General features: G+C 37.2%; 1 protein-coding gene across 1 annotated transcript; it reads left to right on the top strand.

Moving 5' to 3' along the window:
- Nucleotides 1–772: 772 nt before the first annotated feature.
- On the top strand, nucleotides 773–26,891 carry LOC127506498 (myelin-associated glycoprotein-like). The gene is made up of 12 exons (XM_051883058.1): nucleotides 773–886; nucleotides 1,929–2,040; nucleotides 2,205–2,600; nucleotides 2,767–3,084; nucleotides 3,208–3,471; nucleotides 3,585–3,675; nucleotides 4,274–4,325; nucleotides 4,551–7,562; nucleotides 24,509–24,591; nucleotides 25,097–25,501; nucleotides 25,631–25,814; nucleotides 26,765–26,891. Exons 9-12 carry the CDS (start codon nucleotides 24,519–24,521, stop codon nucleotides 26,889–26,891), a joined length of 789 nt encoding a protein of 262 aa, XP_051739018.1. The 5' UTR covers nucleotides 773–886; nucleotides 1,929–2,040; nucleotides 2,205–2,600; nucleotides 2,767–3,084; nucleotides 3,208–3,471; nucleotides 3,585–3,675; nucleotides 4,274–4,325; nucleotides 4,551–7,562; nucleotides 24,509–24,518.
- Nucleotides 26,892–27,668: the final 777 nt, after the last annotated feature.

Below are 27,668 nucleotides of genomic sequence, written 5' to 3'. Positions count from 1 at the left end.
GCATACTATACAGAAAAATTGGTTTGTGCAGAATTTGATTTTTTAATATCACTTAAGCTACATTAAGCGACGTTAAGCTTTTTCTTTAATGGTTTTCTATGAGAGGAAAACACGTGTATTAAACGAATTGTGTTCATATTATGGGCTCATCTGCTTTGCTGTACATAGTATGGTTCATTAGTATGATGTTTATGGAGTTCGGTCTATTAATATCACTGTCTTACATTATGTTAAGCATCTATGGGAGGAAAACGCTTAAAGTGAAATTAAACGCGTTGCTCATCTATTTTTCTGTACATATTAGTATGATGTTTACTGAGTTTGGTCTGCTAATATCACTGTCTTAGTACATTAAGCCACGTTAAGCATTTTTCTGGCATAAGACTCGTTAGCGGTTTTGCCCCCTGAATGCGCGCACATCCAGTATTGTTTGTATCAAACCCGTCTATACTACCGACATTGTAACAATATAAAGCGGGTTGAAAATCTGCAATTACTCACATAAACACATTGTTCATCCATTCACTGAATTATCAGATTTCTGCCAAATTTGATTGGATAAAAACTTCAAGTCAAGGTCCATATTGTTTCATTCATAGTTTTATTGAACAGTAACAAAAAAAAGCTTATTTAGTTAACATTAATGTTATGGAATAACATGCTGACTACTACATTAAAGTCTTGGTGTCATTTGATAAACTATGGGGAAAGAGCACCTATGTTTATTTCATGACTGATGTCAGTCCACAAAGCATTTTTATCCTTATTTAGAGTGAACTTGGAGAGTGTAGTCAGTGTTACTTCATAACATGGTCATCAAATACGCATTTAAAATGTGTTGCAATGGAAAGTATCTTCTGCTTTTGTGAACCAGCACTGTTGTGTGGTAAGAATTTGCTTCTCTATCTTGTATAATTATAAGTTATCTGCAATAAAGTAAATCTCTGCAGTAAACTTCTTTCATGCTATTGCACACCTAGCCTTAATTCTATAGTAAAAGAGATTTTATTTATTGGAATGGCTTGAGGCTTTTGTGAGAGTATAGTAACTGCCTTCTCGGCTGAGGTTCTTTGCTTAAAACTTGTCAAGTAATTTTTAATTAATAGCCCTTCATTAATTTGGCTTATAAAAAGGCTTTTATTGTACTTTTAAAAAACACACAACACACAATTGCATTTACATTCTTAAAAATAAATGTTCCAAAAATGGGTTTTTGAGGCGATGCCATATGAAGAATTATTTTTGTGCCACTGAAGAACCATTCAGTGAACAGATCTTAAAATATCCCTTGTTTTGTTGGTGTAAAGAATATTTTGATAATCCTAAGAACCTTTTTCCACTATAACGAACCTTTTGTTCAATGGAAAGATCTTCATAGAACCATGGAGGCCAATAAAGAACCTTTATTTTTAGGAGTGTGCGATATGGTGTTACATTTGAGACATGAGAAGAACAGCGTCTTATCAATGCTTAAGAAACTTGCAGACAAGAGTGCCCACCTCAGCGACTGAATGGTTACTTTAAACAGAAAGTTAGTTTATTAACAGTATTTTGAGCAGGGGAAAAAAATTAATGAACCTAAAAATCATCAGAATGTTAGACAAATATTGAAATCAGGCATGTATTGATGTTTTATCTCAAATTTTGAACACTGCCAGCATGAGCATTATTGAAACATGCTTGGTCAAACAAATTGGAGGATAAGGATAAATAGTGTATAAAGCCCATGGAATGATAACAATAATGATAACTATAATAATAACAACTAAATAGGCTTAACATCTACACCAGAGAATGATAACATTGTTTATTCAGACTATAATATTAAATTAATTTTGACTTTTTTTTTTTATCTTTAATCAGCTGGGAAAAAAAGTGATCCCAATGATATAATATCTGTGTGTGTCCTATTAATTGTTATTGTGCAGAAGTCAGGAAATTTCTTCACTGATTCTGACCTAATGTATATTAGACCTCTAGAGATGCTTCAGATCACTTTCTTCACCATCATCATCATTGCTGTACTACATACTCACTCAGGTTAGTCCTTTTTTTTTTTAAATAAGTAGATAATATCAAAAGGTTAGGCTTCATTTACCAGAAGCACCATAACATAAATATGATTATAATGTGCGGTTGACATTTAAATAATTTAATCTGTCAGTGTACAAGATTGATTTAACTAATGTGTTTTTATGTTCCAGCTGATGATATCTACTTTGCTGTGATGCCTCAGACAGTAACAGCTCTGACAGGCTCTTGTGTGCAGATTCCTTGCACATTCAACATCTCTAATTTTGAGGGCAAACGTAACGTGGCAAAATCTATTTATGGGATCTGGCTGAAAAAGAAATCACAGACTGTTGAAAGAGATGGTTTTATAGCTTTTAATAGCAGTGAAAACATCATTAGAGGATTCAGTGACATACAATTGACTGGAGATCTTAGTGAGAGGAACTGCACAACTGTCTTCTATAACATCATGAAGAATCATTCAGATCTCTACTACTTCAGACTGGAAATGGAGCCAAATGTGTTCAGAGCAACGTTTAACACCAATCAACATGGTTCAAGAAAGACTGTGAAGATCACTGTCAGAGGTAAATGTCATCTCCACTGTCTTTAACATACAGCTTTGTAATGGTTTTCTTCATCTGTAAGTCACTTCAGACAAAACATCTGACAAATAAATGTAAATGACATGTACATAATGCTGCAATCTCAAACCACTAAAACCTGTATGTTGTCTTTAAATTTTTTATACAGATTCACCACAACCTCCTGAACTTAAACCCAGTGATCAACTCTATGTGATGGAGGAAACAACAGTCAATCTGAACTGCTCTGCTGAAGCCCCCTGCCCCAAACAACCTCCTACAATATCCTGGTCCAACATCCCTGAATCTGCCAACATTACAACACAGTTACAGGAGAAACCTGATAAAACCCTGTCAGTGTTTTCACACATGACCTTCAAAGCTTCATACATGGATCACAGAAGGAACATCTCCTGCACTGCTACATATCCAAGAAATACACCTGAAGACTCAACCGTGGAGACCACTGTGATGCTACGAGTCCTGTGTAAGAGATTAGGAGTAGTTTTGTGTTCGTAATACTTGATGTAATGAAATTAATAGATCAATGTTATTATTTAAGATCAGGTCTTAAAGTTAAGTGTACTCTGCGCTTGTGTTTCTGTCAAAGTTCCTCCTAAAGAAACTCACATCACCATCGATTCATCTGCTTCAGTTTCTGTTGGCACTAATGTGACTTTGACCTGCAAAAGCAAAGCTGTGCCATCAAATGAAATGAGCTACACCTGGTACAAACATGGATATGAGATGCCTATAGCTCGGGGAAAGAAGATTAGTTTCATAGTAACTCATAATAATACAGGCTCATACTTCTGCATTGCACAAAATAAACATGGAAACCAGTCATCAGCAGAGATCCAGCTCACAGTTGAAGGTGAGTTTACACAGTCTAAATGTAAAGAACAAGGTCATTTACAGATCTAAAGCAATGGAAATTATTTGAAAGACAACATTTTGGTCCAATTACAAGCGTTTCACATGCTATAGGACAAGATGGACTTTCTGTACCTCTGATTGCTGGTTGTGTGGGAGGAATTGTGGCAGTGCTCACTCTCTCTGCTCTTGGTTTTTGTACAAGGTAAAATAAGTTGTATTCACTTTCATTGTGAAATAAACATTTGTTGTGTTCCTCTTATAGCAGATACCATTTTGAAACATCCTGTTTTAAAATGTACTCAGCATTGTGCTTGTGTTCGTTTAAGCATCAGCCACAGTTAAAAACTGAGTTGCTAGTGTTTGACTTCATACAGTGATAAAACAAACTGTATGAACATTGTATTAATACATAAGGACATCATCAGGATGTAGGGAATTAATTAGAACATAGAGAATTGTTTCCATTTGTAAGAATATACTGGATTCATGTACGCTGAAAAATTACATCCAAATGTTTACATTTTTTTTCATTGTCAAGTGTAATATTCAATGTTAATATTGAGGCAAATGTGAAGATGTTATTTATATCCATCAAACATATGGTATTTTTAATAACATGATTTTTTCTGCTCATCAGATATGAGAGGTGATCTTTTTACATGTATTAAGAATCCCTTTGCAACATATTTCTGCTGTCATTGCCAATTTTGATCTGTTTGAACATAATTATGTGGCATTAATTTAGGCCACTGCAAAAATAAAAATGTCCCTAAAACATTTTGACCTTCTTTCTTTATTAGGAGAAAAAAATTCAATAAATCCAATGCCACTGAGAAGGATCCTTCTGATCAGGTAAGTTTAGTTTAGTTTTGTATAGTTTTGTGTGCAAAATGCAAATAAAAGTTCAGTATTCTAGATATTTATTATTTATTCATTCATCAGCTTGTTCATATTTATGAGCATTTTTTTATTAAAAGTTCATTTCTTTCTTTTATCCAGCTGATTATGTGAAAGATGTTACATGTGAAAATATTTTGCACATAAATCATGATTGTAACTGTTTTTACTGTGCCATAGATTAATATCACAGACGTGGATTATGTCAACACTGCCAGAAACATCACGATCAATGAACAGATTTCTGATGATGAAACACTGATCATCTACTATGAAAAGACTGACATCTCAAAGCAGCAGAACTACTGCATCACAGAGACATACTTCAAACATGGTGAATACACAGAAATAGAGTACAGAGTATTTCAGGATTTGTAGGCTCACTTAAGGCCAATTCACACTGCACCAACAGACGCAGTTACCCCTGTTGGCATCTGTCGCTGTTGGTCGGCGCTTGTTTTCAATCATTCAATTGGCGTTTGTCAGGTCATGGAATGTCTTGAGAAGTGATGTACTATAATCTGTTGACTGTCCGTGCTGGACTCTGTCTGTCAGTGCAGTGTGAATTGACCTATACAGTGGGTATAAAAAGTCTACTCACCCCTGTTCAAATTGCAGATTTTTTTCTTTTTTGATTTTTGAAAAATTAATCCAAGTAATAAATGTCAAGAAACTCTTAAGAGAAACTCTTAAGAAAAATGTTTAGGGAAAAAACAAACCTAAAATTTCCTGTTTGCATAAATGTGCACACTGTTTGCAATTAACCAAATACATTCAAACTCTTACTAAAAAGTCATCATTTGAATGATGCTGATTAACCCTGAATAAAAACTCCACTCTTTCTGGATTCTGTACAATCTTCTTGACCTTATTGCTGAAGCCATAGCCCACAATGAGCTTTCAAGGGATGTGCGGGATCTCATTGTGAAGAGGTACCAATCAGGAGAAGGGTACAGAATGTACAATGAAATGAAGGCCATCATCAACAAGTGGAGACAAGGGGGCACCACAATGACATTCTAAAGAACAGGGAACCTGTCGAAAATGGATGTAAAAACAAGATGAAAAGTTATCAAGGAGGATGCCAAGAGACTTAAGCCATGTTTCCACCACAGAAACTTTCCCCAGGAACTAGGAACTTTGGGCTGGTATACTCAGTGTGTTTCAACCGCAGGAACCAGGGTCTAAATGAAGTTCCGGGTAAAAAATTCCCTCTCAGAAAGTACCTGCTTGCTAGGTAGTACTTTTTCAAAGTTCCGGAACTTTCGGGGGTGGAACTTGGGCGCTGAACATGCTGATTGGTTGAGTTCACGCAGCATTTTTATTGGTTGACTCCATGCAGCATTTTATTTCAACCATCGTTTTTTAAAGTCTGTTGCGGTGCGTGCAGTAAGAGTTGTTTGTTATTCGAATCAACAGTGGAGTTTAAAAATACGACAGATGGACTGATGATGAGGGTTAGGCTTTATTATGTTTATACGCAGAGGATGAAATCCAGCGGGAACTGGAAAGTCGTGCGCAGTCCTACGTCACCGGACTATCTTCACGGTACTTTAGACTGCTATGGAAACCCAGCTATCAGTAGGTCTGGGGGAAAAAAGGTTCCTGGGAAAAAGGTTGCTGGGACAAATTGTTCTGGGTAATTTTGGTGGAAACACGGCTTTATAGTAACATTAAAGGACCTTCATATATCCTTCAAATATCCTGCATCCTGTATTTTTCGTATGTCTGGGATATGAGGTAGGGTGGCCAGACAGAAGCCATTAATCATAAAAAAAAAAAAAAAAAAATCAGAGCCCTTCTAAATTTTGTCAAAACCATGTGGCAAAAATCTGTATGGACAGAACTTTTAGGCCATAATCAGATTCCAAAAATTAAATACTTGTAATTATATTATATTACATTTTAAAATACTTGCAATCAGACTACAGTTACATTTTTTTTACTGCACGCACAGAACATAGACTGTAAAAAAAGATATACAACGAACCTTGATTCTCTTCTATAGAAAAGTGAAGCTGGCAATGTCCCAACTTGGTGCTGACATCTTGGAACCCAAGTCTGCGTTCCAAAGTTCCAATCTCCTCCCGAAGATCCCCAAAAAAAGTCAATTGGTGCCTCAATGACTACTTTGGTCAAAAAAGCTGTCAATCTTAGCTGTCAATCATTATGTCACACCTCAGTTTTTATAGCATCAAATAACTAACTAAAACCAAACTTATTTAAAAAATGAACACTTGAACTTACATCAGTGTGATAAAAACTACCTAAAATGACAGAAACCATCTTTGAAAAAAAAAATGTATTTGAAGTGTAATTTTGTTTAGTTTGTCTCACGTCCCATTTGATTACATGGAGAGGGGTGATCAAAACGTTTTAGCTTCACTTTTCAGCACTTGTGTGGTTAGGTCAAAAGTAATCTAAAAGTAATTAAAAAGTAGTCAGATTATATTACCTTAAATCAGTACCAACCACAATTTGAAAGTAATCAACCCAGCACTGACCACGATAAAGTACTGAACTCAATTTTGAAACGTAAAATACACACCGGCAGAAGTCAAAAGCTAAATGTAGGCTATAAACAAACTACACCATGGTCACATGACGTCAGCACCATTAAGCCTCCGACAACTCTTTCAGTCTTAAAAAATCTTCAATCTTGTTCAAAAACATTTTATGAAACTTTAGGTTTGTTCTTTTTTTTCTCTTCATTTTTCACGTAAGAATACAATTTTACACAACATACGTGTCTCATAAGCTAGAATTCAGTCTTAAAATAGTGTAGTTAGTATTAGTTAGTATGGTTGACTTTATTGATGAGCACTGAAAAAAAAAAGTTTGCAAAAGCATAGGGTACACAATAAGCAATGAATGAGCGTTCAAATGCTAACATTTATCAGCAATATCAAACAAACATTCATGCATTGCCTTTCCTTGTTTGATATGACCTTTTAAACATTGTTATTGTATTTGAATTTATCTGCATATTCTTGTGTTATGGCTTCCATTTTCTCTGAATGAATGACAAACATTTAAGCACAGAATGAACAAAGGTAGATTCATAATATCTCGTCCTGTAGTGCTGCTGGGAAATCGTCAAGAGAACATCACGTCACTCAGTGTTTAACAGATCTCACATAGAGGAAGACATCTTCATGAACTTCTGCTTTTCTTTGACTGCACTGCTCTGAGGTAAGGCTTGTCTCTTGTGAACTGATCTTTTTAAAAGTATAAATCATAAGAAATCATAAGAAACATGGTGTAAACATTAAGTTTATGACAACAATTATTCAAGATATTAATCAGGGATGGGAGAGTCTGCAGTCAGTGATTATTAACTCTCTTAAAATCTCTTTAAATAGATTTAAATATCTTTAGTTAAGCACAGTTATTACATTTATTACTACTACTATTACTTTTATTATTAATACACACAAGCTGAAGGTACAATTCATTGCTTACAGTTGTGTACAGAAGTTATAACAATATGTTATGGGTGTTTTGGCACACAAGCATGTTTAGTTTCTTTCCTGTGTTTGTGTCAGAGCTCCAGTGATGTCTGTGTTCCAGATCATCATCATAATCAGCTCTGTGTTTCTACACACTTACTCAGGTTGGTCCATATTACATAGTTTATTTTCGATGAACAATATCACAACATTTACCAGCAGAATCACTATTGATATGATGACACAAGGAAAATTTGTGTGCAGGCATGTGATATATCGAGCAAAGACTATCTTTGTCTCTTCCTCAGATAAAGATATCATATGACTTCAAAAGACTTTAAATCAGGGCTTAAAAACGAAAAAAAAAAAAAAAAAAAAATTCAGTCGTTTCACTCCGAGCAGAATCGGTATTTTAACGTTTCTGTTCCAGCGTTCCTTCTGTATGATTAACGTTCCAAAACCGGTTTGTTTAGAAATAATAACGGTTAATAATGTATCTATTTATTTATTTTACTTTTTTTTGTTTGCATGTAGCCTACTTAATAATAATAATAATAATAATAATAATAATAAGAGTATTTCCCGTCTTAGCCAATAGGCCTATACAATTATCTTTTATAACAAAATTCTGTCCAAATTTGTAGGCTAAACATATTAAACAAAAGGAAAAACTATCAACGGTTTATGAAGTATTTTTTCAAGATATTTTAAAATGTTTGCTGCATGGTTTAAAATACCGACACTATTCCTGAGAGGAAAAAAGATACGTCGCATTTTATTACATTCAGAAATAATGTAATTTATCGGTAAATAAAATAAAATGTTTACAAATAGCCTAGCATATAGCTTTGTTTATAATGTTTGTAAACATCCATTATGAACAAAACTGACCTATTTTATCTTACCACAAAACCTCTTAAGTTAACAGTTGGCCTATTCAGGCTATATAGCCTGAATACAGGTGCTGGTCATATAATTAGAATATCATGAAAAAGTTCATTTTTTTATTGTAAATTATTTTTAAAAATGAAACTTTCATATATTCTAGATTCCCTACATGTAAAGTAAAACATTTCAAAAGTTTTTTTTTTTAAATTTTGATGATTAGAGCGTACAGCTCATGAAAGTCCAAAATCCAGTATCTCAAAATATTAGAATATTTCCTAAGATCAATCAAAAAATGGATTTGCTAAACAGAAGTTCTTTAAAGTATGTTCATTTGTGCACTCAATACTTGGTCGGCAGCACATATTACAGCAAATGACTTGCTCCTAGCACAAATTACAGCATCAGTGAAGTGTGGCATGGAAGTGATCAGCCTGTGGCACTGCTGAGGCACTATTGAGCCTTCAGATCATCTGTATATTGTTGGATCGACTGTTTCTCATCTTTCTCTTGAAAATATCCCATAGATTCAGGTCAGGCATGTTGGCTGGCCAATAAAGCACAGTAATATCATGGTCAGCAAACCACTTGGAAGTGGTTTTTGCACTGTGGGCAGGTGCTAAAGTCCTGCTGGAAAAGGAAATCAGCATCTCCATAAAGCTTGTCAGCAGATGGAAGCATAAAGTGCTCCAAAATCTCCTGGAAGATGGCTGCATTGACTTTGCACTTGATAAAACACAATGGACCAACACCAGCAGACATCACGGCCCCCCCAAATCATTACTGACTTCAGAAACTTCACACTAGACTTCAAGCAGCTTGGATTCTGTGCCTCTCCAGTCTTCCTTCAGACTCGGGGACCATGATTTCAACATGAAATGCAAAATTTACTTTTATCTGAAAAGAGGACTTTCGACCACTGTTCACTGTCCAGTTCTTTTTCTCCTTAGCCCAGGTAAGATGCTTCTGACATTGTTTCTGTTTCAGAAGTGGCTTGGTAGTCCTTTTCCTGCAGATGTCTGAGTGTGGTGACTCTTGATGCGCTGACTCCGGCTTCATTCTACTCATTGTGAAGCTCTCCCAAGTGTTTGAATCGGCTTTACTTGACAGTATTCTCAAGCTTGCGGTCATCCCTGTTGCTTGTGCACCTTTGCCTACCCAATTTCTTCCTTCCAGTCAACTTTGCATTTAATATGCTTTGATATTTCACTCTGTAAACAGCCACCCCATTCAATAATGACCTTCTGTGACTTACTCTCTTTGTGGAGGGTGTCAATGATTGTCTCCTGGACCATTGCCAAGTCAGCAGTCTTCCCCATTAGTGTGGTTTCAAAGAACAAGAGATACCCGGAATTTATACTGTAGGGATGGTCATTTAATGAAACTCAAATGTAAATATTCTAATATTTTGAGATACTGGATTTTGGACTTTCATTAGCTGTACGCTCTAATCAACAAATTAAAAAAAAAAAACTTTTGAAATGTTTTACTTTACATGTAGGGAATCTAGAATATATGAAAGTTTAATTTTTTATAAATAAATTACAATAAAAAAAATGAACTTTTTCATGATATTCTAATTATATGACCAGCACCTGTATACCAAAATGGGTACTGGGTGTAGAAAAATCGAGGTAAACACTATGCTGGCAAAAGGAGCCATACAAGTGGTTCCCCCAGCATTGAGCGAGTCAGGCTTCTACAGCCGATACTTCCTCGTTCCCAAAAAGGATGGTGGTCTCAGGCCCCTCCTCGATCTCAGATGCTTGAATTGGGACCTAATAAAGCGCTCATTTAAAATGATCACTGGTTCTTTTCCCTGGATCTGAAAAGTGCTTACTTTCACATCCAGATAGGCCCCCATCACAGACGATTCTTGAGATTCGCCTTCAAAGGGGTGGCGTATCGATACACGGTCCTTCCGTTCGGGCTACCTCTGGCTCCCCGCACTTTTACGAAGTGCGTGAATGCGGCTCTCTCCCCTCTGAGACAGATGGGTGTACGCATACTCAACTACCTCAACGACTGGCTCATTCTGGCCCAGTCGGAGGTGGAGCTGCTGTCACACAGGTCCCTCCTCCTCAGCCACTTAAAGTGGCTCAGGGTCAATTTTCCCAAGAGCTCATTATCTCCCAGCCAAGGTATCTTGTTCTGGGGATAATTCTCGACTTGACCTGCATCAGGGCCGTAGTCTCGACAGAGCGATCCCTGGCCATTCAGCAGCTCATGGATTTTTTTACGCCCGGAACCTCTCTGCTGCTCAGAGCGTTTCAGAAAATGCTAGGTCTCATGAGCTCAGCATCACCAGCCCTGCAATTGGGTTTACTACCGTATGCGCCCACTGCAGTTCTGGCTGAAACCGCGGGTCCCACTCCAAGCCTGGCAGCACAGTCGTTGCTTGCTCAAGGTGAACCAAGTGTGCGTTGCAACCCTGGCTCCTTGGATGAACCCCTGCTGGTTCAAACAGGCCGTGGCTGTAGGGACTATGTGCAAGAAGAAAGTCGTTTTTCCCAGACGCCTCCAAGATGGGTGGGGAGCTCTGTGGAAATAATGGCGGTATATCAAGCTCTCCAGTCTTTCCTTCCTCTCCTGGCGGGACACCATGTCCTGATCAGATTAGACAATATGACAGTGGCGTCCTTCATAAATCGCCAGGGCGGGCTCTCGTCCAACCCCCTTTTCACTCTAGCGAAAACCATCCTAGAGTGGGCCCAACACAACCTGCTCTCACTCAGAGCAGCACATGTTCAGGGTGTGCTGAACAAAGGGGCGGACATGTTGTCCCTGTGCTTTGCCTCAGAAGACAACTTTCGTTGCCCAATTTACTTTTCAAAGACCCATTTACTTGTGACATATCTCTGATATTGTCTTTCCTTCAAGACTTAATGGATAAGGGACGTACTTCCTCTACCCTTAAAGTCTATGTCACAGCTATAGCGGCCTCCCATGCTCCTGTAGCAGGGAAGTCGATAGGGAGAAACAACCTTGTTGTTAGTTTCCTAAAAGGGGCTAGGAGGCTGAACACTCCCCGCCCCTGCACGGTTCCCACATGGGACCTGTCTTTGGTTCTCAGAGGCCTTAAGGGCCCTCCCTTTGAACCACTCCTGACTGTCGACTTATGTCCTCTAACGCTAAAAACCGCCTTATTGCTAGCCTTAGCATCAGTAAAGCGAGTGGGAGATTTACAGGCGCTCTCCGTGAGCCCCTCCTGTCTTGAGTTCGGGCCTAACGACTCAAAAGTTGTCCTGAAACCAAGACATGGATATGTCCCGAAGGTCCTATCCACACCCTTTAGGGCACAGATGGTCATTCTCTCTGCACTTCCTCCTTCCCAGGATGATGAGGAGTTGAATCTACTCTGTCCAGTCAGGGCCCTGAGGACTTACATCGATCATTCCACCTCTTTTCGTCAGTCAGAACAACTCTTTGTCTGCTTCGGTGGCCGTACAAAAGGTCTTCCAGTCACAAAGCCCAGATTATCCAGATGGATAGTCGATGCTATAGTGCTCTGCTTACTCCTCCTTGGATCTACAATCCCCATAGGTGTTAGAGCACACTCAAAGAGGGGCATGACCTCTTCTTGGGCATGGTCCACTGACGTGTCCATCGCGGAAATTTGTGAGGTGGCCGGCTGGGCCTCACCGTCGACCTTTCTCAGATTTTATAATCTGGACATCCCTGCATTACAAACACAGGTTCTCTCTACATAAGCCTCACCAATGTGACCAGCTTATGAGCACTTGTTTATGGCCCTGACCAAAGTCTGGGTAATAACGTATTTTTTCCCATTCCCTATATATGCTCTAGGCCCCAAGGGGCTCTTAGAATATGTAGAAATGGGAGGACGACTACAGTGTCCTCAAGTCCCCGATCTTCCGCGATACATTATACTATTCAAATTAAATCAGTTTGCCAAAGTATATGCTGATATAGCCCGAGACCCCGCCCATTTTGGCGGGCTCAAGTGGGCTCATTCGCCATTGGCTCGCGCAGCTGTGCCGTGCCGTCATTGGTTCGTTTAACTTAAAATCCACGAACCAATGGCCGTGCAGTTTCACTGCATGATTAAAAAAGGCTTCAGAATTGGTGAAAACAGGAGTTTGCCCATTGCGTCTTGCCTAAACGGCAGACGACACAGTACTTTATCTAAGGGAACCGAGGTTAGTTTGTAACCGAGTACGTTTCCTTTCCTAGATCTTTGGAGTGAGCCACAATGAACCACTTTCGTTTTGTTAATCTGTAGACCTAATTATTTAAGTGAAATATTTCGTGTAGCCTATAGGCCTAAATATTCCCTTTTATTTTATATGTGTTATGTAGTCCTATAGTTATATTCTGTTTTCTCCGTTCACAGAAGCGCTGCATGTACCTGATGTGATATTGTGTGAACTCATGTTCTACATATCCTGCAATTTTTGCTGGCTTCAAAACACACAACAAGCTGCATATTAATTGACATTCATTTTCACTTAAATGCTTGACGGTTGGTGACATATATCATTGGAAAAACTAATGCCAGGGCATTGCCATTGTGACTTACCTAACTTATGATGACTTGCGCAGGCATTTCACTCACTGTAGAGCCTGAGCGCCTGCATTTCACACACTTTGGATGCGTCAGCGTCACATTTGCATAAGCTGTACTATTTGAATTCGTGATTGGTTGACTGCCAAATCAAAATATTAAACAGAACGATAAAATAACGTTATTAACTGGTTAATGGCCATTTCAAATTAACGTTTCTATTCAGAATGATTAAATTTGATTTCGTTTCCGTTTCTGGTTACGTTCTGGTCAAAATTTCGTTTGTTTCCGGTTTTCGTTTTCGTTCCTTGAACCGGTTCAGAGCCCTGCTTTGAATACAGGGCACAAGTCATTTATAAGTCATAATTAGTTTTATGATGCTATTTTGTCCTTTTTGATGCTCGACTAGACTACTGTATGTATGCACATAGGGTATGGACAAGAGCAGCATGAAGAAAAATCTTTAAAATGTTTTTGTTGCTCAAAAGAAAAATAGCCACACAGGTTTGGAAGAACATGAGGGATTGTAAATGAGAGGGTGAGATTTTTCAATTTAAATTTTTCGGGTGAACTGTGCCTTTAAGACCTTTACCTTTCTAAGGTTTAATTTATAATGCACTAATTATAATACTGATATATATATATATATATATATATACTGAAATGCTATTTAAACTACTTCTTCTTCTTCAGAGACTAACTAAAATTTCTGACTCTAACTCCTCCTGCAGCTTTAACTCTTTAACCACCAAACTCGGGTCAGACCTTCAGACTGTTCTGACTCGGGTTGCTATAAATTTTCTAAATGACTTGACTTACAGTTTTCCTAAAAATGATTATTAAAACTCAAAAAAATTCCATAGACTTTCATTGACAATGTTTAAATGAGCCAAGACTGTTCAAACTCCAACTGTCAAAATTCAAATTTAACCTCCCAGAATTCCTTGAGACTCATTAAAGCTTCCATTCTAATATTTTTAATCTATCTATCTATCTGAACATGCTAGTGATGTGATACTAACAACTTCATAGCAACACTCAAGCAACCATCCAAACCAACCTAGCAACCACCTCGAATACCCTAGCAACCACATAGCAACACCCACTCCGAATAACCTAGCAACTGCATAGCAACACCATAGCAACCACCCGAATAACCTAGCAACTGCATAGCAACACCATAGCAACCACCCGAATACCTTAGCAACCGCATAGCAAGACTATAGCAACCACCCCTGAGTACCCTAGCAACTGCAAAGCAACACCCTAGCAACCACCATGAGTACCCTAGCAACCTGCATAGCAACACCATAGCAACCATCCAGAATACCCTAGCAACCTGCATATTAACACCTTAGCAACCAACCAGAATACCTTAGTAACCACATAGCAAAACCTTAGCAACCACCCAGAATACCCTATCAACCACATAGCAACACCTTAACAAACAACCCGAGTACCTTAGCACCTGCATCGGAACACCCTAGCAACCACCCTGATTTGTCTAGAAACTGAATAGAAACAACCTAGCAACCACCCAGAATACCCTAGAACCCTGCATAGGAACACCCTAGCAACCACCCAGAGTACCTTAGCAACTGCATAGCAACAGCCTAGCAACCACCCAGAATACCCTGGCACCAGCATAAGAACACCCTAGCAACCACCCCGAGTACCCTAGCAACAGCTGAGACTATATTGCCTTTAAAATGTCAAACTTCAAGCTGTGAATCTACTTTAAACTTCAAACTATTTCAAAATGAAAGCCTAAAACTTCAAGCTTTTAAAATGTTAAACTTCTTCAAACTTTCAGGTCCGGCGTTCACAAGCTAACTTCAAAGTTTGTCTCAACAAACTTTTTTTTTTAATCTAGTGTGTTTTTATGTTCCAGCTGATGATATCTACTTTGCTGTGATGCCTCAGACAGTAACAGCTCTGACAGGATCTTGTGTGCAGATCCCTTGCACATTCAACATCTCCAATTTTGAGGACAAACAAAAAAACTCAAATTTTATTTATGGGATCTGGCTAAAAAATAAACAACAGTTTGCTGAAAAAGACAGTTTAATAGTTTTTAATAGCAGTAAAAACATCATTAGAGGATTCAGTGACATACAGATAACTGGAGATATCAGTGAGAGGAACTGCACAACTGTCTTCTATAACATCATGAAGAATCATTCAGATCTCTACTACTTCAGACTGGAAATGGAGCCAAATGTGTTCAAAGCTACATTTAACCCAAATCAACCTGATTCAAGAAAGACTGTGAAGATCACTGTCAGAGGTAAATGTCATCTCCACTGTCTTTAACATACAGCTTTGTAATGGTTTTCTTCATCTGTAAGTCACTTCAGATAAAATATTTGACAAATAAATGTAAACAATATCATGTACATAATACTGCAATCTCAAACCACTAAGAACTGTATGTTGTCTTAAAGATTACTATAACTATAATTTATTCCTGTAGATGAACCACAACCTCCTGAACTTAAACCCACTGATCTGAAAGAAGTGATGGAGGAAACAACAGTCAATCTGAACTGCTCTGCTGAAGCCCCCTGCCCCAAACAACCTCCTACAATATCCTGGTCCAACATCCCTGAATCTGCCAACATTACAACACAGTTACAGGAGAAACCTGATAAAACCCAGTCAGTGTTTTCACACATGACCTTCAAAGCTTCATACATGGGTCACAGAAGGAACATTTCCTGCACTGCTACATATCCAAGAAATACACCTGAAGACTCAACTGTGAAGACCACCGTGATGCTACAAGTCCTGTGTAAGAGATTTGGAGTAGTTTTGTGTTCGTAATACTTGATGTGATGAAATTATTAGGTCAATGTTATTATGTAAGATCAGGTCTTAAAGTTAAGTGTACTCTGCTTGTGTTTCTGTTAAAGTTGCTCTTAAAGAAACTCACATCACCATCGATCCATCTGCTTCAGTCTCTGTTGGCACTAATGTGACTTTGACCTGCAAAAGCAAAGCCAGTCCATCAAATGACATGAACTACACTTGGTACAAACGTGGATATGAGACGCCTATAGCTCGGGGAAAGATGATTACCTTCAATGCAACTCAAAAGAATGCATCATGGTATTCCTGCATTGCACAGAATCAATATGGAAAACAGTCATCAGTAGAGATCCAACTCACAGTTGAAGGTGAGTTTACACAGTCTAAATGTCGAGAACAAGGTCATTTACAGATCTAAAGCAATAAAGATCATTTGAAATGCAACATTTTGGTCCAATTACAAGCGTTTCATGTGCTATAGGACAAGATGGACTTACTGTACCTCTGATTGCTGGTTGTGTGGGAGGAATTGTGTCAGTGCTCACTCTCTCTGCTCTTGGTTTTTGTACAAGGTAAAATTAGTTGTATTCACTTTCATTGTGAATTAAACATTAGTTGTATTCCTCTTATAGATGCCATTTTGAAACATCATGTTTTAAGATGTACTCAGCATTGTGCTTGTATCAGTTTAAGCATCAGCCACAGTTAAAAACTGTTTCGCTAGTGTTTGACTTCATACAGTGATAAAACAAACTATTAGAAAGCACTTCAGTCATGTGCATGTAATGTATTAATACTACATTATTCTTTAATTTCTTCTCACCTACTAGGACATGGAGAATTGTTATCATTTGTGAGAATATACTGGATTCATGTACAGTGAAAAATTAAGTTTAAATTATTTTGTGTTCATTGTCAAGTTTAATATTTAATGTCAATATGGAGGCAAATGTGAAGATGTGATTTATAACCATCAAACATGCTGTATTTTTAATAACATGATTTTTTCTGCTCATCAGATATGAGAGGTGATCTTTTTAAATGTATTAAGAATATTTTACAACATATTTCTGCTGTCATTGCCAATTTACACTTGATCCATTTGAATATAATTGTGTAATAAGATTATTTAGGCCAGTGCAAAAATAAAAATGTGCCTAAAACATTTGACCTTCTTTCTTTATTAGGAGAAAAAAATTCAATAAACCCAGTGCCAATGAGAAGGATCCTTCTGGTCAGGTAAGTTTAGTTTAGTTTTGTATAGTTTTGTGTGCAAATCTGGTTCATAAAAGTTCAGTATTCTAGACATTTATTATTTATTCATTCATCAGCTTGTTCACATTTATGAGCATTCATTTATTAAAAGTTAATTTATTTCTTTTATCAAGTTGATTATGTGCAAGATACATAATAAAAATGAGGGATGAGAGATTACATATAAAAAATAAAAATATTTTTAGATTACATATAAAAATATTTTGCAAATAAAACATAACTGTAACCTGTTTTCACTGTGCACAGGTTAATAAGATTTCTGATGATGAAACACTGATCATCTACTACGAAAAGACTGACATCCCAAAGCAGCAGAACTACTGCATCACAGAGACACACTCCAAACATGATGAATACACAGAAGTAGAGTACAGAGTATTTCAGGATTTGTAGGATCACTTAAGGCCAATTGATACTGCACCGACAGATGTCGACTAACAGCCGCAGACACATGGGGTTTTGTCAGATACCCCAGAAGTAAAAAAAAATGTCAGTTTTCCATTTTCTAGTTTAAACTAAACCTGTTCATGGCACAGTGCAAGTTTGCCTATGAAGCATCAATAAACAGTAGGCCTGCAACTTGAGGAACATACAGTACCATACCTGAAAGAGAAAACTTTTAAATAATGTTCGCTCTGAACTTCGGAAACTGTTGGCTTCCACACAGATCACTGTATCTCCTGCATGTGAAGACTTTCTTTAACAGTGGGAAGGTGTGGCCTTAAGGTGAATAAAGTGCAGGGATGGCATATTTTTATAGGCCAACCTGAAAGTTAGCATGACCCTTGTTCCCTTGACATAAACCCAATAAGATTTGTCCATTGGCTTTTGGATTATTGCAGAAAATATGGTCTGTGACTAACAAAAGCTTATGATTTTTACACATTTTTTTCCATCAAGCTTATCTTCACAAATTAACACAAATTTTATGAATTTTCAAGAGTAAATACAATTGACAGAAATCAAAAGCAAGGCTATAAATGAACTACACCATGATCGCATGACTTCAACGTCATTGCCATTAAGCCTCTGACAACTCTTTCAGTCTTTGTTTAAAAGCATTTTCCCTGAAATTTTGAGTTATAATAGTTTGCAAGAGCGTGACAATAAACACAACGAGGCTGTGAAAGTCCCATTTAGCCACTTGTTAGGGGGACCAGTCCCAAAATTGGGAGCTTGTCCGCGTCCCGTGAGGTGTAAGCAGTGTCCTGTACTTCATTTTTTTCCTGTAATTTCAATACCATAATAAGAAATATAATACTAAAAAATGCAATTGGCATTTAAAAATCTAGTTGCTCAGCCGTCATGTTCTAGCTACTGCGGGGAAAATTACCAACCAACGCATTTGTAGAGAGGGTTTTTTTCCGCTAATGACGACTGGACAGAAAGCAAAGGAATCGGTGTGGACTACACCAGCTAGGCCTTCATCTAGACCAGGGGTGGCCAACGTCAGTCCTGGAGAGCCACAGTCCTGCAGAGTTTTGCTCCAACCCTGATAAAAACTCACCTGCCTGTAGCTACTGTATGTGCTGCCTTCACATGCTCTCGGAATTATCGTAAATATGAGTTTCCTAGGTAAAAATTGCACATGAACGACCTCCCATTTCGAAATTTGAATGCAATGAGCTTGTAATCACGACTTCAGAAGTGGGAATTATCAAATTTCCTATAGCATGTGTGGATTGATGTGACATTGATTAGCTTGTTCAGGTGTGTTTAATTAGGGTTGGAGCAAAACTCTGCAGGACTGTGGTTTTCCAGGACCAGTGTTGGCAACCCCTGATGATCTAGTCACATACTGGTTAAGAAGATTCCCACTTCCGCACTGACTGCGTTTAAATGTGCACCAATAATGCGATTATTTCTTGTAATCAGAGTAAGCTCTAAATGGCAGTAAGATGACACGAGCAGAACTCTTCACTCCAGTTTGCATGCAATTTTCATTGATTATTCGCTAATAAGTGGTTATACCATACTCAGATAGGCATACAGTATGCATGCTACCAGCCATTATTTTAATCTACTTACATCAAATTCAAAATACATTTTTATGGACATACTGGATATTATTAGGCGCCGTGTTGAACATAGCAATGCCGGGTTTATCTAAGCTGCCGTCGCGTTCTTCACGCTGTCTGGATGAAGATATGGAGCAGAGACTGTGCACGAGCTGTGTTGACAGAGTTTAGCGATTTGGTAAAGAGAAAACTTAAGAATAATGTCACGGAGTTCACTCATAAAATTGTGTGAACAACACACGGCATCCGTGTACGTCTGAGCACATGCACACTTTGGTCAGAGCGGGAATAATGTGATTAAGGTGTTTACATGCCTGTATTGCGATTAAAATCGGCGTACACCACCTAGTTTAATGCAATTATGCTTACTATGATTATGAGATTAATCGCATTACTTTAATCAAAGTATTGCGTTTACATGAGTTTAATCGCAATATTGCCAAAATCCCATTATAAATCGCATTATGAGAGTGCATGTAAACGCACTGACTCACTCACTCACTTACTCACAGCCTTTCAGTCTCCTAAGTGTTAACAAGACTCAAATGTAGATAGTTATCAGAGCATTTGGACTGGTATAAAGCCCCCCATCTTACAGCTGTCTGGCCTTGGTAATATTCTAGTTCCTGTTTTTACCCATCTCTTACCTGCAATCGTTCTTTGGATGCTGTTGAGCCTCCTGTTTAGGCTATTTGTTATTAGGAAAACACTGAAATTACCTGTTAATATACTTACCTGTTAAGCCAAGATTCTTAGTTGTAACTCCTGCTTCTGTGGCTATACCTACCTGTATATAGTTTTTGAGAATAAATGCCTGTGTGGCGGGGCGGTGCAATTTTGAGACAAAAGCTCAAGTTTTTGTTCACTAGTAATAAAGTCAGACTACGTCACCCTAAGGATTAACCCCAGGGAAAATACTCAAACCACTCAAAAATTGAGTAATAAAGCACACAGGTTCGGTTCCCTCATAAAATTAGGCAAGAGACGTGAGTATAAAAAAATACAAATGTTTATTAATACAAGAATAGTTTCAAATACTGGACACTAGAAAAAATAAATAAATAAATAATCACAAAAAAACACTTGAAACCCCACTTCAAACAAAAGAAATTACAAAAAAAAAGAAAAAGATATAAAACAAACCAACTTGAGGTAGTAATTATTTATGTATATGTAAAACAAAACGGCAGGAATCAATGTAGAGTTTGGTTTCACAAGAGCACACCTCCACGCGCACACACACCCGTGCACTCTAATCACACTATCAAACACTCAAAGTGTACACCGCACACGATGAAGGAGAACCACCACCACAAGGAGGGAGATCAATCCACCCGTGGGACCCCAGCTCCTGCGATAAATCAAAAAGAAATTAAATAACTATAAAAATGAACTTGGCAGAAATGGCAGTATGAACATCTCGAATGATGCAACTCCTCACGTAAATGGGTATCAAGGACAGACAGAAGTAATGAGAAGCAACAGTGTAACCTTAAAAGAATCAAAAACAACTTCAACTCAGTAGATGATCACACAATTTGAGCTGCATTAATAGATTGTTCACATGCAACAAATACAACCACAGAACTTAACTGGTTTTACAGAAATAAAAGAAAATCAAATCAGTTCAACCAAACCAAACAAACTAGTTCCACAAAATTAAGAATCAAAGAAAAACAAAACGGTTAAATGATTTAAGGGCCAGTTGAATCTCTTCTACAAAAGAAAGAGCTGATCAGGCCTCCCCAACAAACCAAAAGATGTGAAGCAGGGCACTAGAACGGCACGTAAAAATCAGACAAGCAGTCCCTTTTAATGAATGGCGATGATTTCGTCTGCGCAGCTGTAAACAGCAGCTCTTTTAACAGCGCGAAGACGGCAGCAAACAATCACGGCAGCAAACCATCACAGTGTAGAACGAGAGGGAGAATCCATCAGGATATCACGCCAATTAAAATGCTTTATAAGCACGGGTTTGTCGCAGTCATGCTCACTGATAGCACAATGGAATACAGGAAATTATGCCTGAGAGGCGAACAGTCATCAAATCCACTAAGTAGCACAAAAAGGGCAGCAGCACCAGAACATAAAACTGGACTTCAAAGTCACCGTCAACACAGGCAAACTTTGGGGGAAAACGGACATGACGCATCCCAAGTAACAACCAATCGGCCTTTAAATAGGAGATACAACTCCCTGATAGGCAAACACTGCTGTCAATCATCTAATCCTGTTACACCTGCAACTGGGTCCTAACATATTTCTGAGTTGGTGTCGTTACAGCATTGAATCCAGTAAAATGCATTTCATTTTTGCAGAGTCTAATAAAGGAAAATAAACTGGTGGCTACTTAAGGAAGTTTATTTTAGTATAAAATATGAGTTTTACCTACTAGCCTACCAGTTACTCAATTTGTTATATTTAGCAGACAGAATAAGTCCTGTAGATTAAATTACATGGTAACACTTTACAATAAGGTTCATTATTAAACATTAGTTAATGTATTAACTAACATGAAGTAACCATGAGCAATACATTTGTTACTGTATTTACTAATCGTCATTAACGTTAGTTAATGAAAATACTGTTGTTCATTGTTTGTTCATGTTAGTTCACAGTCCATTAACTAATGTTAACAAGATTTTAATAATGTATTAGTGATGTTGAAATTAACATTAACAAAGGTTAATAAATGCTGTATAAGTGCAGTTCATTATTAGTTCATGTTAACTAATGCAGTTAAATAATATTAATTAATGAATCTTATTGTAAAGTGTTACCAGTTACACTGTATTACCTGAACCTGGGCTAAATTGAGTGCCAGTCACAGAGCGAAAAACATTATCATCCAACATGATGGCAAATAGGCTTTCCAACTAATGTAAATCAATATTTATAGTATAATAGTAAGAATTTATGTCACACAAGTGGCCCGCCAAATCACGTCTACTATCCTGCAACAGAACAATAATGGCCACCCTACTAGTTAGCAACTGTTTTTGACAAGGCAAGTAAAAGCTTTATTTAAAAAAAAAAAAAACACAAGAGGGTATTACTGGGTATTTATATTTTTATATTTATGGTGCTGTTTTGCCCTTTTGGAGCTCGACTTCCGTATGTCAGAGTGTGCAAGAGCAGCATGGAAAAAAATCTAAAATATTTATTTTAAGTAAAATAGTCACACAGGTTTAGAAGAATGTGAGGATTTGTAACAAAGAGGGTGAGATTTTTTATAATTTTCTTTTTTGGGTGAGCTGTGCCTTTACCTCTCTAAAGTTTAATCGGTAACACTTTAGTATAGGGAACATATATAAACTATTAACTACGACTTTTCCCTCAATAAACTCCTAATTTACTGCTTATTAATAGTTAGTAAGGTAGTTGTTAAGTTTAGGTATTGGGTAGGATTAAGAATGTAGAATAATATCATGCAGAATAAGGCATTAATATGTGCTTAGTAAGTACTAATAAATAGCCAATATTCTATTAATATGCATGCTAATAAGCAACTAGTTAAAAGACCCTAAAATAAAGTGTTACCGTTTAATCTTTACCTCTCTTAAGGTTAACCCTTATTTCAGGCAAGATGGAACAGGAAGTGCTAAAATGCAAACTTATTTCTGGGTTTTGGTCTATGACGCAGACATAATGACAGCAGGGATCACTCGTATTTCATTAAATAAATAATAGTTAATTTTGCTGAAAAACATAATACATTGAACAGTTTTGACAGTATATTTTTTTACATTATATTGTTGTCACTGCTGCCTCGTTACTTTTATAAATGAATTCATTTCACTACTGAACTGCTAAATTATATTACTCGGCAAGAAGGTGGTAATGCCGCTGTTTTTTAAGTAATTAAACTTACAACTTTATTGTTAGTAGAGAGTTATTTATTGTTAGTTGTTCTCTCTCTCTCTCTCTCTCTCTCTCTCTCTCTCTCAAAAATTAATTCAAATAAATGTCATCTTACTACTTTGTCTCTGTGTCTGATTTAAAACAGGAATAATGCTAGATCTAACAAGTCATACTGCTGGCAAAAATAACCATAATTTTTAACTCTTTTTGTCAAATATTGACAGTGTTGGCAAGTATCCATGGTATAAGAGGGATAATCTAAGGCTAGGTTTGCATTACACAATTTTTAATGCACTTCGCGTTGGGGGTGGGGTTTGCTTCCAAGTCATGCACTAAAATCGTATAAGGCACACCTAGCTGTGGATTATCCCTTAAAGGCTCTGTGTGTCTTCCTGTAATTACAAGGAGCAGTCAATATGACATCACATCACTAATGTCATGTTTAAACAGACTAGCAGAAATGAGGCAAATTTAGAAAGTTTAGGTTTCAGTTCTTTTTTCTTTTTGGTCTTCATTTTTCACACAAGAACCACATACCTGTCTCATATGCCAGCATTCACTCTTAAAATGGTGTAAATTTGTGGGTTTAAGTGTTGCAGTCTTGTGCACCAGTCACAATGTGCACAGAAGCTCTTCTGCATTCAATAGATGTGTTAGTTAGCTATGTATAGTTATGGTTGGTTTTATTGATGAGCACTGAAAAAAGTTAGCAAAAACAGAGTACACAATAAGCAATGAATGAGCGTTCAAAATGTGTCAAAATGTGTGAAATGGAAAAAATCCATATTCTTGAGTTATGGCTTCCATCTTCTTTAAATAAATGACAAACATTTAAGCACAGAATGAACAAAGGTAGATTCATAATATCTCGTCCTGTAGTGCTGCTGGGAAATCGTCAAGAGAACATCACATTACTAAGTGTTTAATTTATCTCGCATAGAGGAAGATGAACTTCTGCTTTTCTTTGACTGCACTGCTCTGAGGTAAGGCTTGTCTCTTGTGAACTGATCTTTTTAAAAGTATAAATCATTAGAAACATGGTGTAAACATTAAGTCCATGACAACAATTGTTCATTTAATAAAGATATTATTTAGAGATAGGAGAGTCTGCAGTCTCCAGTGACTATTAACTCTTAAAATCTCTTTAATTAAATACAGTAATAACACACAAGCTGAAGATTTCATTGCTTACAGTTGTGGCCAGAGTAAAAACAATTTGTTGTGGCTTTTTCTTTTTCTTTCTTCTTCTTTTTTTTTTTTTTTTTTTTTTTTTTTTTTGGCACACAAGTTTTAATTTCTTTCCTGCATTTATGTCAGAGCTCCAGTGATGTCTGTGTTCCAGATCATGTCCTTCATCATCATCATCATCATCAGCTCTGTGTTTCTGCACACTCACTCAGGTTGGTCCATATTACAATCAGGTTATTATTATTATTATTTTTTTAATGATCCCATTTACCAGCAGAACCACTACAGATATGACAACACAAGTGGAAAAATAGAGTCATGTGATTGCAAAGGACAAGGAAATGTATAGAGCAAAATTATCCTTAAATTTTTATCTGTTCATCAGATAAAGCTATCATATGGCTACAGGGGACTTTAAATACAGGGAACAGGTCACATATGTCATAATTACTTTTATGGTGCTGTTTTGTCCTTTTTGGAGCTCGACTTCCCTATGTCAGAGTAGACTTTTGTTGTGTGCAAGAGAAGCATGAAAAAATCTAAAATATATAGGCCTATTTTAAGAAAAATAATCACACATGGTTTGGAAGAACATGATGATTTGTAACCGAGAGGGTGAGATTTTTCATAATTTTCATTTTTGGGTGAACTGACCTTTAAGACATTTACCTCTCTAAGGTTTAAGTCATAATGCACAAATGTGTTTTTATGTTCCAGCTGATAATCTCTACTCTGCTATGATGCCTCAGACAGTAACAGCTCTGACAGGCTCTTGTGTGCAGATTCCTTGCACATTCAACATTTCCAATTTTGAGGATAAATGTATCAAGTCAATATCTATTAATGGGATCTGGCTGAAAAATAAATCACAGTTTGCTGCCAGTGATGGCTTCATAGCTTTTAATAGCAGTGAAAACATCATTAGAGGATTCAGTGACATACAGATAACTGGAAATCTCAGTGAGAGAAACTGCACAACTGTCTTCTATAACATCATGAAGAATCATTCAGATCTCTACTACTTCAGACTGGAAATGGAGCCAGATGTGTTCAGAGCAACGTTTTTCCTCGATCAAGCTAAATCAACTGATTCAAAAAAGACTGTGAAGATCACTGTCATAGGTAAATGTCTTCTCCATTGTCTTTAAAATACAGGTTTACATTTACATGTGAATACTATTTACATAACTAACATCAACCTAACATCAGAAGAAAGTTTTCTTAATGATGAACAATCATTTATTTCTGTAGATTCACCACAACCTCTCATCCTTAAACCCACTGATCTGAAAGAAGTGACGGAGAACACAACAGTCAATCTGAACTGCTCTGCTGAAGCCCCCTGCCCCAAACATCCTCCTACAATATCCTGGTCCAATATCCCTGAATCTGCCCACATTACAACACAGTTACAGGAGAAACCTGATAAAACCCAGTCAGTGTTTTCAAACATGACTTTCAAAGCTTCATACATGGATCACAGAAGGAACATCTCCTGCATTGCTACATATCCAAGAAATACATCTAATGACTCAACTGTGGAGACCACCATGATGCTACAAGTCCTGTGTAAGAGATTTGACTGCTTACTTCTTTTAACATAGCCCTGTTGCGCTTAAATGCACAAAGTGCTGCTTAAACAGAATTTGGTGTTTAGCTACCCAGAAATGTCTAATGCACAGGTGATTTACTGCTTTCCCTATTTATGTGCTTGTGTTTCTATCAAAAGTTCCTCCAAAAAAGACTCACATCACCATCGATCCATCTGCTTCAGTTTCTGTTGGCACTAATGTGACATTGACCTGCAAAAGCGAAGCCAATCCATCAAATGACATGAACTTCACCTGGTACAAACGTGGATATGAGACGCCAATAGCTTGGGGAAAGAAGATTACCTTCAATGCAACTCAAAATAATGCATTATGGTATTCCTGCATTGCACAGAATAAACATGGAAAACAGTCATCAGTAGAGATCCAGCTCACAGTTAAGGGTGAGTTTACACAGTCTAAATGTAGAGAACAAGGTCGTTGACATTTACAGATCTAAAGCAATAAAGATCATTTGAAATGTAACCTTTTGTCCAGTTACAAAGGACATGGGACAAGATGGACACCCTATGCCTATGATTGCTGGTTGTGTGGGAGGAATCGTAGCAGCGCTCACTCTCTCTGCTCTTGGTTTTTGTGCAAGGTAAATTTAGTTACAATTTCAGGTACTTAATCATCGCTGATGTCATTTTAAAAACATACTGCTTTAAGCCTCAGCCACAGTTAGAACATATGAGATTTGCTAGTGTTTGACTTCATACAGTGATCAGATCAGTTATTACAAAGCACTTCAGTCATTTAAGTTTTCAGTTTAATTATTTATTTTCTCTCACAGGACCAGGACAAAGACACACAGGGGAGACAATGTTGGAGAAGAAGAGACCTTGAATCAGGTTTGTGAACTTCCTCAAACACCAGTCATTTCACACGACTGCACGAACAACCACAACGCTTTTATATAGTTCATTGTCCTTGCTATAAACAGAGGCTCTCAATTCCGGTCCTGCACATTTTGTATGTCTCTCTTAATGCTAACTTTCTAATACACATAATAAAAACAAATTATATTAATTTTCATATTGAACATCATACCAGACATCAGTCAATTTAGCACTTTTAAACATGACCATTTATGTTAAAATAATAACTTATTAAATGTTAAATTAATAATAACTTAATAATATTTAATATGTACTTGGATGTATTATATACACATCAATGGAGACAGCGGTGTAGAATAAAGGTAAAACATATGACAAATACAGCGTTTTTTTTAAACTTTTTTTTTCCGGATGTAGTTTTTTTAAAAACGAAGCATTAAGACATGTTAAACTGTGCCCCATAAACACAATGAAGACTTGGAAAAAGTGTCCCAATCAACCTGAATTCACCCTATCCATTAACTATTCCTAGAGTTGTCATGATTGAAATGCTGGTATATATACACCAAATATTTTTGTTTTAATTTTTAGGCACAGGATGAAACTGTTGACAGGAATTCCACATATACTAATGTCCTCACCGTGACCAACCAGGACAACAAGATCTCTGATGATTATAGTCTGTGTGAGTTCGCGACTCAGTCCGACCACAATACAGGGAAAGACTCAACTGAAGAAGACAACCATGAAAAAGGTTCAGATGTAGTATATGCTCAGGTCCACATGATACACAAAAAACCAAAAGCCATCAGTGTTGTGCATGAGGACATTTACTCTCAGGTGAAAAAATAATTTTTT

The sequence above is a fragment of the Ctenopharyngodon idella genome, chromosome 23 (assembly GCF_019924925.1).
Source record: "Ctenopharyngodon idella isolate HZGC_01 chromosome 23, HZGC01, whole genome shotgun sequence".
Lineage (NCBI taxonomy): Eukaryota > Metazoa > Chordata > Actinopteri > Cypriniformes > Xenocyprididae > Ctenopharyngodon > Ctenopharyngodon idella.
The sequence above is the reverse complement of the archived record's forward strand: the minus strand, read 5'-3'. Positions and strand labels throughout refer to the sequence as shown.